Genomic DNA, 12076 nt, shown 5'->3' on the forward strand with positions numbered 1-12076 from the left:
CTAATATCCTGCTCCAGAATTATGACCATACGTCTTTGTGAAACTGAAGCCTCCCCTTATTCAGCCAAGCAGTATTCCAGGTGGGAATGGAACACACCCAAGGACAGAAAGAATTGTGAGGCATGAATTTCATCTGTAGGTAATGACTGAATAAAAGGGATAATGTTCTATTATAGCATAGTGTGGGCTGCTTGAATTCCCTTTTCATTCCAGAGATCAAGGGAAGAAATCATAGATTTCAGGCAATCATGGATTTGCGTACTGACTCTCCTACTTAACAGTTGTGCTTATTGGGATTTGTTTTTAGAGAACCATTGCTAGTCTCTAATGAAAAATCTTTTTTGGTAAATTATGATTTTTAAAAATAACCTGACCTCGAGTCTAGAATTCTCTGAGTTCCCAGTGGACTTACTCTGGTTTCTTTTGATATCTTATCTCTTTCTTCTATGGATTTTATTTGAGATTATAGGGTTGAAACTAAATCTCTGGATATTCCCTTCTCAAGTCCACTTTAGACTTTTTTCCTGAATTGTTTGAAATCCGTTTTTCCAAAGTCTTAGCACATATCTGACCACATCCAGTTTTTCCTTTGCCGATAATCACTGCTTCTAAGTGTCCCAAGTAGTTTTCACTCACTAAATGTGGTTCTTATCATCCAAACTAAGACTGACTCTAAATAACCCTGTTTTTGTGACCAGTGGCTCCAATAGGTTTGGTGTACGTGACAGCTTTTGTTTTGGAATCTCAGAAAAGTAGGGATTTTCTATGAAGAGGTCAAAGTAAAAACAAGATAATAAGGAATAACTAACTCCCCCTCCCCCACCAAAAAGTTTAAGTTCAAGGGACTACATAGCTCAATGGGAAATGAAAATCAACCAAGACTCTAGAAGACTAAGTAGAGTCCAGGGGTAAACAGCAGTAGAGTTGGGAGAGGGACACTGCCTTCTCTTCCTTAAGGAGCATGGAGTTCCTCTGAGGGCTTGGGTAGTCAAGGGAGCTTGTCAGTGCCTAGCAGAGACATCCTCACGGGCATCCCTGCAGCTAAGAGGATCCTGGCAAAAGGATGTGAGCAGAGCATTTCCTTCTGGGTTCATAGTTTTTCAGGAAAGTGTGTACCTCCATGATGTACAGTGACACTCTCCCTCTAGCAGGTAGGTTTCTTTGAATTAGAGTTTAACTTCATCTTGGATTCCAATCAGGCGTTCCTCTTCCTCACTTGGTATCACCCATGAGGTCACATTTACCCTGGTATTCCATGAAAACACTTTATCACCCACCTTCTAAATAGCCAATGTCTTAAGAAGTGAGTCTCATTGCTGTACCAATATTTTAACTGTGAAATAGTACATCTTTTCTACTAATAGTTGACATCATATTCCCTATAGTAATTAGATTATGGGTGTTTCTATTCCTTTTTTTGTAATCAGTTTAAATTCTTTTTGAAATGTTAAACTACTCTTTGGGAGAACATTTTTTGTCCCAAACTTAGGATATACATTACTTCCTCATTCTTAAATTTTAAAATATGTCTACAAATTTATATCTCATTATTTGATACCATCTACATAGCTAGTTTTATCTTATTTCCTCTTTTCTTATAAAATGACAACTTTCAGTGATGTTAGGTAAACACTGACTGTATGTCTAAGTCCTTCAGTCTCCTGCCTGACTTCATAGGTCCCAAAGGTACCTCTTAGATTTGTGTTTGTGTTAGAGAGTGTCCACCATCTGTCAGCCTCATGTTGATTCTTCTATACCCTTCTCTTTATCAGAGTAGTAGGAAGACTGCAAAATACATTTCCCAAAATCCCTTGCCAGCTGGCATCCAATGGAGGGCAGGACATGAAGCCTGGAGGGAAGAAGCCATTTTAAAAAATTATTTTCTGCTTGCACCTATGGCAGTGCCAGCAGCAGCAGCCACATGGACAGCAACAGTAGTGACAGCAACAGTAGGATTAGCAGTTTGGGCAAGAACATAGAAGCGAGGGTGCCTGGTGAGTGCAGGTTCCTGAGGTGCTGCTCAAGGAGCAGTTCTCCAAAGGAAGCCGCCTCTATGGCACAGTGTCCATGGGCTGTGGGTAAAATCATTTTCCCTTTTGTCCTCCAGCTCTACGTGCAATTGCCAATGCTTGGACAACCTAACCCTCCTTGTTTTACTCCTCTAACCCATTTCTATATTTTCATAACAGATTCCTTACATTAAATGCCCTCTGGCAAACACCCAGATCTGTTACTGTTCTCCTGATTGAGTAGGGTCCAATGCAAGCTGGTAGGAATTTCAGCATGTGTGTGCATCATCAGCAGATGCAGTGCACCCAGAATGAATTTCATCATATCCTGGAACAACATTTGAGGAAGACTCGATTGACAATGTCAACTCTGCACACAACTGTTCTTTATCTCTTGGTAAAGAATCATCAACCTCTCAGATCCAGTGAAAGATTTTATGTTATTCACTGGCATTTACAGACACTTGTTTGTGCTGTGCTTATTTCCCGGGAGGTCTGCATTCAAATTATTGGGGAAAAAATGCAAGACTTTTGCATCTGTTGAGCCCTTTCTTCTTTAAGGCATATGATTCATCACTCTCATCTCCCTTCTTTTTTCTTCCCCTTAGTCTCCTAAGAATTTTGAATGTGTTTTCTTTTGATATTTCTTCTTCCCTTTCCTCTAGGAACTCTTCATCTTTGCAGATAAGCTGGCATTCAGAAGGAGGACACTTGAGAAATAAAGGAAGCCAGTAGAATAATGCAGTCACAGAAGAAAGGATGAGGTGAGTGTGGACTCTGGTCTTATGCCACAGGTTCATTATCATCATGTGTAGCCTCAAATTAAGATAACATATGGAGAATATCTTACTCCCCCACAAAATGAAAAGGAACTTAGCTTAAACTATGGAATAATTTCATATGTTACCACAGTCAAAATCATGCCCATACCTCTATATTCAGGAATTCTTCCTTCATCATCCTGAGCAATGGGGAAGGGGACTACTGACTCCAAATTTTGGAAATATTTATGTCATGGCCCATTGCCCTGATGGATTTCTTGACCTTTAATATTTAGAATCTCAGCCTGTATGCGTGTTACTCCCCCATATCTGCACAGAACACAGATATGGTAGATTTAGAAGATGACACTTGATTAGACACAAAATTTGGAAGAAAAAATATCAACCTGTGTAGCTGAATGTTACCCAGAAGTGAAGAAAGGCATGAAGCCAGATTTCCCCAGCTCTTTGTTTCATCACATGATGTTGCTTGGATATCAGCTTATCAACAGACTTCCACCGCCACCACCATATGAACAGAGTCCGCATAAGAAAACTACACCGAATATGAATGCCAGCTTTTAAAAGTGGGGGAACTACAGTATAGGGTAAGTTCTTTTTAGGCAAATCTGTGTTTTTGTTTCAGATATATTATTTTGTAGATGTTTTTCCCTCTGAATTCCATGAGTATTTTAATCAAATTGTATCAGGTATAGGCCACTCGAATAGGTAAATTTATTCAGCAGTAGCCCCAGAAAAGCATACATGAATTGTTGCCATAAGAAAGAGCATCAGTCATTTCCTTATGCTATTTGAGGAGACAAGAAATCTTTTCAGCTTGAAGCATATTTATTCTCTGTTCTACAGATCTGGAAAATGGGAGGAGGGTTATTGAAATGATTTGAGTACAGGATAGAGCATAAGCGTCAATCACAGAGAATATTAAAAGAGTATATCTTGGTTGGTATGGTTTCCGGAGTGCACACATTTAAAATATGTATAGTTTAATTTATACGTTTATATAGCAGAAACAGTACACACAGAGATGTTGACTAATGTTTTCCTAATAAATTTCTCTTCTGGAAGAATGGAACCTTCAATGTGTGAACTCAAATGAGTCTCCACACGTATTACAATACTCCTTAAGCATGTGTATGTTTGTGAACCTATGTGTGTGTATGTGTTTGTGTGTCTGAACATGCATGAAGGTTGGGTAGAGAGAGAAGAAACTGGCATAAAGTGAGAGCATTCTATATTCACGATTTCAGTGAATCAAACACCCAGTGAGGTAGGCATTGTAACTGCTGTCATAAGGATGAGAGGCTGAGGCTTACAGAAGAAAAGAAATTCAAGTCTTTCTAGTTCTAAAGGCCATACAGCCTCTATTATAGTTTATTTTCTTCAGTTAGTACATGGTGCAGGTATTGATAATAATCTATGTTTAGCAGATTGTTACTATGCTTGATTTGCTGTGGTCTTACTTTCTATCATTCAGTAATTCACACTGCTAACAAAGACAAAGGAGTAAGCAGACGGGAAAATACTCTGGGTTTGCACTTTGTGACTTGGCAACTGATTCCAACATGTCTACTTCTTGCTGGGTTGTTAAATTCATATTATTATACACCCTTCAGACTCTAAACCCTAAATCACCAGGAAAGGAGACTTGATCATAGCAAATGTGACTCCTTTATTCTGTGTCTTTGTCAGGCAAGTGGAAACATGACAAGTTTAATAGTTTATTTTATAGTACAATGCTATAAAATTGCACATCTAAATTTGCAAGAAGTGGAGAATGATGTAAAGGCATACTATACTACCATTAAAAATTATATTTTTAAGGAATACTTAATGATCTGAGAAAGTGCACAAAACATATAAATTATGATCTCCCTTTTCTAAAATTACACACAATGTACACAGAAAAAATAAATAAATAAGAGGAAAGTGAAACTCAACGTGGTGCCTCATACCTGTAATCCCAGCACTTTGGGAGCCTGAGGTGGAGGATAACTTGAGCCCAGGAGTTTGAGACCAGCCTAGGGAACATAGGGAGAACATTGTCTGGGAAACATTATCTCTAGTAACAATTTAAAAAATAACTGGGTGTGGGGTGTGTACCTGTAGTCCTAGCTACTTAGGAGGCTGAGGTGGGAGGATGGCTTGAGCCCAGGAGTTCAAGACTGCAGTGAGCTATAATCACACCACTGTGCTCCAGCCTGGGTGATAGAGTGGACTCTGTCTCACAAAATATATATAAATAAATAAGTAAAGGAAATCAACCAAATACTAACAATAATTATAGATAATTAGATACAAGTTGAGTATGCCTTATCCAAAATGCTTGGGACCAGAAGTGTTTTGAATTCCGGATTTTTTTTTTTTTTTGATTCTGGAAAATTTGCATTATCTTTGCTAGTTGAGCCTCCCAAATCCAAAAATCCAAAATCCAATATTCTCCAATGAGCATTTCCTTTGAGCATCATGTGGGCACTAAAAGTTTTGGATTTGGAGCATTTCAGATGTTGGACTTTTAGATTTGGGATGCTCAACTTGTATGAGTAATCTTATTTTCTTCTTCAATTTTTAAATTCTTCCAAATCTTCCAAAACAATATATATTACTTTTAGAATCAGATATGATAATCAATAGTATTTAAAATTATCAAAAAATTACTATTATAAAAATAGTATGCTCTACAACCCAGCTGTTCCAAACAGTTAAACAGAAAGACAAGGGCTCTGAATTATTCCTTAACTTCATAAATAATTAATAATTATTTTCATAAATAAAGGGCAAGACTAAGAAAAGGTGTGGAATTAAGAAGTGTGGTGATGTCCAATTACTTGGAAATGTGAGCAAATGTTCCTACCCCTTAGAACAAATTACATTTTTAAAAATTCATTCACTTGCTTACTTATTTACTTAAGTACATCCCCAAAACTGGTTGAGTTAAAAGAAATTTTATGCTATGCTTTGTTGTTTCTTGGAGGTACAGGATAAACGATGGGAAAAAACTGGAAAAGACAACAAAAGCTCTGGAATGTTCCACAGCTTCCTTTCATTCGAGTTCCTCACTCCATCTATGACACTTCCTTACTAAAGGTATGGCCTGCCTGCCTGCCTGCCTGCCTGCCTGCCTTCCTTCCTCCCTCCCTCCCTCCATCCCTCCCTCCCTCTCTCCCTCTCTCTCTCTCTTTTTGTCTTTCTCTCTTTCTTTCTTTCACAGATAGAGTGACCTGTCTGTCCTTCAAGGTCTGAGGACTTTTTCTGCTGTCTTTGTTTACCTAGCATTAGGAAGAATATTTGTCCCAAAATAAGCCCTTGCTGAATGTTGAAGGCCACGCATGAGTGAATGAATGAGCACTTGGGTAACCTCCTATACCCGCCCCATCTCAGGAGCTCTGGTAGACGGTCACCTCTTCATGGCTGACCCACTGTCAGCAACGGGAAACTTACTAATTGGCCACACTGTGGCTGCCTTTTGAAAAGCTCCTTTTAGTCAAAGTTAGTTAAAGCCATTCTAATAAATAGGCTGTAAAAATTTCAGTTCTCTCCTAAACCCTCAAGGAAGGATCAACAACAGGGTAAGAATATTAGTAATGTTACCTGCTACTTCTCATTTAGGAAGTTTAGGGTTTTACTAAGGAAAAGAAGTAGGCATTTTTTGCTTTGTAAAATAAAATCATCACTTTTAAGATTTTTATCTTCTATGGAAACTCCCATTGCACTTTGGAGTTCTGCTCTTGAAATTGGCTTCCAATTTTCATATTATCTTGTTCTCAATCATTTTAAAAGGCAAAATTAGTTATTCAGGAGTGGAATTCATTCTCTTCAAATATATTATCCTTTAAAATATCTACTTCAGAAACTAAAGCTGAAATAGTATCTCAAATTATGAAGCACTTGGCTTTGCTACTTTCACTCCAGATAGATTTTCGATATTAAGTTTAAGGCCAAAAAAATAAAAACAAAACAAAACGCTAACTCACAAATTTCAGGCCCACACAAAATGTCTAACAGATAAAAGTCACCTTACTCTACCTTTACATATAATTATCTTAAGTTTAGTTTTTATTGCATAGTTACCAACTCATTTTGAAAACTCTATTATTGTTTTGAATGTTTTGGCCTAGAGTGAACTTATTTTATATTGATTTTTCTAGAATGTTGATGCCACTATCTGTTTCCCTATCTGTAAAGTGAACAGAATAAATTGTTCATCTCCTCGGATTGTTGAAAATTAAGAGATTATGCATGCAAAATACATGCAAATGTGAAGGCAAAATGCTGGGCACAGTATATAATGAACACTTAAGATATCTTAGGTATGTAATAGTAATTGAAGTCTTGACCCTTCTTATTTCTTTCTACTTTTAAGAAAGTAGCCTTCTAAATGGTCTGTCTACCAATGATCTCTTTCCTTGAGCCCATTCTCCACTGCAGGGCCATTTTTTTAAATGCAAATCTGGTCAGTTGAGAGTATGGTGTTTTGGGTTGGATCATTTGTTGGAAAGGTGTGGGAAGCTGTCCTGTGCTTTGCAGGATGCTGAGCAAATCCCAGGCCTCTACTCACTGAATGTAAGGAGCACCCCCTCCTCCTCTCACCAATTAGGACAATCAAAACATTTTGCAGGCATTGCCAAATGTCCCCTGGGAGTCAAAATCATTCCTGTTGAGAGTCACTGCCTTAAAGACCTTTGATGGCTCCTCATAGGATAGTTAATCCTTAAACTCTTAACATAGCTAAAAGGTTTCCATCATCTTCCCTTAACAGTCTTTTCACAATCAGACTCTATGTTCCCTTTGAACTAAAAAAAAAAAAAAGTTAGAATTTCTAATAGGTTTCCAGGTGTTGTGCATGCCATTTGAGAACCAGTATTCTAGTCCCTTAAGGAAACTCCTCATCTAAGACTCAGATAAGATGATCGTCTCATTTAGGAAACCTTCCTTGACTGTTTAGGGAGCTTGTTTACATTCTTTGTTTTCATGGCACCTTTTTACTAATGATATAATGAGCCCTTACCACATTATGCATCCATCTATTTCCCTTGCTTTTGAGAACTTTCAGTGGGAAATTTTCTACCAGTCCAGAGGCCTAGCATACTTCAGCTCTGTGTAGCTTATTACAACCTACTTTCCTCAATAAGGATCAATGAAATTATAAGATCCTGTAAATCTTTAGATGTCCCTCAGTTCAAGACAATTACCTAGAATTTTTTACTCACATATTTTCATCATCATACAGATTAGCAGAAGGCTGTTTAAGCAAATGAAGAGAGGAAACTCCCCAACTGTTATTTTCCAATTGTTGCACATTAAAAAAATATATATGTTTAGCAAGAGAAGCCTCTTATTTCCATAAAAGTTAGCTTTGAATACATCACAATTTGAATGCTGTGGAACTCCACAGACTCATCAAAATCACCTGTTCTGTTCCGACAGGACCTCAACCAAGGGCAACAGCGCTACTTTTACAGCATTATGAGGATTTACAACTCCAGGCCCCAGTGGGAGGCCCTGCAGACCCGCTACATTCACAGCCTTCAGCACCAACAGCTGCTTGGTAAGTTTAACTACGTGATCCAAACTAAGCAACTAAGGAATCAACTTGTGCTGTAGCCAGAAGTCGTTTCCAGATAAATAATTCAAGTACAATGGCATCTACTGGCGTGCTATTTTATCAACATAGTAGTTGGTTAACCAAGTTTCAAAGTGCTTATTCTTGACAATGGAAAGCAAGGTTTTATGGGTAAATTAATAGGGTTTAAAGAAATTCAAGTATGGATTGTGATAAAATGTCAACTCTCTGAGATTTGTGGGAACTTAAGTAAATCAGTGGGTCTGGGCTTACAAAACCAGGCGAGGCTCAAAGCACAGCTCAGCTCCTTACTGTGTGCGAACTCAGAAACTTGGTTTACTCACGACAATAATAGTTACATTTATTGCTCATTGACCACGTTCCAGACATTGTGCCAAGAGCTTTACATACGATATCTCATTTTATCTCCAATTTATGGCATAGAAAATGGAAGCTCAGGCAGGTTATGTAACTTGATCAAGATCACACACAGGTAATAAATGTTAGTTAGGACTTCAAGCCAGAGCTGTCACCTCCGAAGTTTATACATTTTCAGCCCCATCCTCTGCTGTCTCTCCTCTTCTTTCAACCTCTTTAGATTTGATGAAGCACAAATGAAATAATGGTTGTGAAAGACCTTCACAAATTGTAAGCATCAACTTACTGAAAGGCATAATTGTTGTAAAGTCCCTTTTCTTGGCAGGAAATGCTTTCAGTTGCTGGCTGCCCTTCATCATACTGTTCTCCTAACTCCACTAGAGTGCTTTTTAAACAAAAATCTACTCACTTGGCTTTAGCACATCTACTTTATGCTGTTGTTTTTGTATTTACACAAACGGAAGGCATGGTTTGTGCAATTGATTTAATAAAAACAATAACAATAGGTACCTTTTATTGAGGGCTTCCTATGTGTCAGGTGCTCGTCTAAGAACTTTGCAGGTATTGTATTTAACGCTCAAACACCTCTATGTGGTAGGTGTCTTTATGACCTACAGTTTAGAGAAGAGAAAACTAAAACATGGACAAGTTAAATAGCTTGACCAGGGTCATGCAACTATTGAATAGTAAACAGAGAAGCCAGGATTCAGTCTGGTCCCCATGATTGTCTGAAGTGGCACTAGAAGCATCATCTAGTAGCTTTGTTTTTATAGCAAAATTGCATAGAAGCCAATGAATCCAGAAGCGGAAGTATTCAATGCTTAGTGCATATAAAATCCACCAGGTACCTTATCAAAATGCAGATTTCCAAGCTTAACCCTCAGAGTTCCTGATTCAGAAGGTCTTTAGAGTCATAAATCTGCATTTTTAATTAGCATTTTGAAAAAGCATGTGGCCTCAGCCCAGTGATTCACCAGTTGGTGTTCTGCAGACTACATGTTGAGAAACACTGAGAGAGATCAAATATATCTTTCTGGTTTGAAGAAAGTTTTGATATCGAAGATATCATGGCTCAAGTCCCTTTCCAAATAATTTGACATGTTAATCAATGACTAAGTGTTTATTAACTTATTGAGTGAGAAATGCAAAAGAAGAAAAATACACTTCCAGTCTTCAAAGATCATATAATCTGGGCATGCTCACCACAAGAGTAGAAAAAATTGTGTACACATAAGTAAATATTTGCAGTTTTGTTTTCTTATTTGCTTTGTAAAATTGTTGATTTTGAAGTTTCTCTCATTTCTTTCCCTTACGCTATATTACTCAACGGGAAGCCTTGTCTTATGCTCTTGTGCTTAGAGATTCAACCAAGAGAGCCTCAGCCAAGGTAGCTCCTCAAAGAACCATTTCACGGAAAACTTCAGCCATGACAAGAAGATGTCCATCAGTACTACCTGTATCTGTGGTTCTACTTAGGGCCCAAAGTAAAAGGGGCCAAATGCTCAGGAACTGAGACGTGGCAGCATTTTTGGAAACAGGAAGTTTGCCCATGTATCCCTGGTATCTAGTGGGTGCTTAGTGCATATTTGTTGAATGACAGGGAATAATTTCTAATATAAACCCCAGACCTAAAAATAATCTCTGATTCATAAAAATTTTGCCAGCAAGACCAAGAGGTTTAAGAGCAATGGAGCCGAGAGTAAGCAAGCCTTTCCACATAACATACGTAGAGTAAAAGGACTTTTAAAGCTTTCAAAGTAAAAGTTTCCTTTGAATTAGAACCTCCCAGAGAAGTCCTCAAAACAGTGAAAGGGGACAAGTGACCAGAAGGAGCCAGGTCCTCTGTCACTGGGTGACCATTTCTTGCAAACTATCGTGCATACATTTTGAAAATATACATAACAACACAGGGTTAACACAGATCATAGAGGGCTTACAAAACTATATAATCCCAGCAATAACTGGCCTGTACATTTCCTTCCTCTCCTCTTCCCCATCACGCAATGGCATTTAATATGGTCCCAAAGCTCTTTTAGTTCTCACCTGGTTTGATCACTTTGTGTCATCTTGAAACGTGCACTTACCAGTCTACCGCAGCTGAATTGATTTTACGCAGCTGTAACTGGTCTTGACATGGATAGGAGAAGTCATGCACACATCTTTCCCTGGCAGCTGAAGAAACACTCTTAAAAGAATGTGAAATAGCCCTGAAGACTTGATTTCAAGTTCAACCTTTCTGTGGCCTCAAATGCTTTAAGCAAAGTACACAAAACTATACTAAGCAAAAAGTGAGATAGCAGTGAGTCAGTTCATCATATAAATGGCATAGTGTTGCGTTAGTTATATTTAATGGTTATTTTCATCACCAGAGATTTTGTGTATGTGTGTGTATGTGTGTATGTGTGTGTGTGTCTGTATGTGTGTTAAAAATCAGTCACCAGTTCTCAAGTAAAGTCAAAACAAAACAAAAAAATGCTTCTTCCTCATCATTTTAAAATACATCACCCCATTCAAATCAGCTAATGCCTATGAAAGGAATTGGTTGAGGTGGAATATAAACTTGATTGACAAGAGATGTGCTAACATTGATCTGAAAGGAATATGCTGCATTATTATCAGAAAAAAATCATTATCTTCTCTTTGCAATCATGAACATATAACATATAAAATTTGTCATGAGATTCTGAAAACTAGTATTGAGGTCCAGCACTACTTCTGAGCTCCTGTCTGACTTTTCTTTGGGAGGAATGGGAAGCATGGTTGGCCCACTAGTCTGATAAGAAGTCTTGAGGAAACTAATACTGACCTTGCTGGGATCATTCACTTAATCATAAAGACGCTTCTTGACCTCTGCAAATTCTGGCCCTGACATGTATTCTAAATACCTTTATAGTTCTAAGTTAGAAATTGTTACATAGACTTAAAAGAAGAAAAGACTTCAGTGGGACTGGGATGAGCTGCATAATAGTCTCATAAAGCAGAGAGGTTGGTGGGAGACCTAACTTGGCCTATACTAACCTTCCCATTGTTTTCACAATGGGCCTTTTATATCCTCTGATCTGCTTGCCTGCACTTTTATCTTAGACTATTTTTTGATGGGCATAGGTATTTGCTGTGTAAGCCTTACCTAGTGATGCAGAATATCAAGGAGGCCACTTACAATTCTAAGCTGCATCCCTGTATCAAAAATCTCAGAAGCACCTTGCATCTGATAGAGGCTTTTAAGAGCAGATTGACAGGTGAATGTCACAGGTCCACAAGAAGGACAAATAGATTTAAGTTGGTACAAAAGTTTCCATTTGTTGGTTCTCCCTTTTAAGAAGATAATGTGCCCCTGCACTTGAGTA

General features: G+C 38.1%; 3 protein-coding genes across 6 annotated transcripts in view; 2 read left to right on the forward strand and 1 right to left on the reverse strand.

The window, feature by feature from the left end:
* Positions 1–12076, forward strand: part of DNAJC15 (DnaJ heat shock protein family (Hsp40) member C15) — a 354888-nt gene that overhangs the window by 13501 nt on the left and 329311 nt on the right. The gene's annotated exons all lie outside the window — the stretch shown is intronic.
* The window catches only part of EPSTI1 (epithelial stromal interaction 1), a 225984-nt gene that overhangs the window by 12272 nt on the left and 201636 nt on the right, over positions 1–12076 (reverse strand). The window lies entirely within an intron of this gene.
* Positions 3237–10896, forward strand: FAM216B (family with sequence similarity 216 member B). Of its 2 annotated transcripts, XM_050766252.1 has the most exons (4): positions 3237–3378; positions 5763–5875; positions 8216–8340; positions 10020–10896. In XM_050766252.1, the coding sequence occupies exons 2-4, from the start codon at positions 5777–5779 to the stop codon at positions 10240–10242; spliced, it is 447 nt and encodes a 148-aa protein (XP_050622209.1). In that variant the 5' UTR covers positions 3237–3378; positions 5763–5776; the 3' UTR covers positions 10243–10896. The 2 variants fall into 2 exon arrangements, 1 of the variants encoding a protein (XP_050622209.1); XR_007720732.1 differs by lacking the exon at positions 10020–10896 and having other exon boundaries at positions 5769–5875; positions 8216–8429.

The sequence above is a fragment of the Macaca thibetana genome, chromosome 17, assembly GCF_024542745.1.
Source record: "Macaca thibetana thibetana isolate TM-01 chromosome 17, ASM2454274v1, whole genome shotgun sequence".
NCBI lineage: Eukaryota > Metazoa > Chordata > Mammalia > Primates > Cercopithecidae > Macaca > Macaca thibetana.

Excerpts from the sequence above, each read along its gene's own strand:
- FAM216B (XM_050766252.1), top strand. The coding sequence starts at position 5,777 with ATGGGAAAAAACTGGAAAAGACAACAAAAGCTCTGGAATGTTCCACAG. Across the intron at positions 5,876-8,215 it reads ATGACACTTCCTTACTAAAG|GACCTCAACCAAGGGCAACA; the intron begins GTATGGCCTGCC and ends CTGTTCCGACAG. Across the intron at positions 8,341-10,019 it reads CACCAACAGCTGCTTGGTAA|TTTCTCTCATTTCTTTCCCT; the intron begins GTTTAACTACGT and ends TTGATTTTGAAG.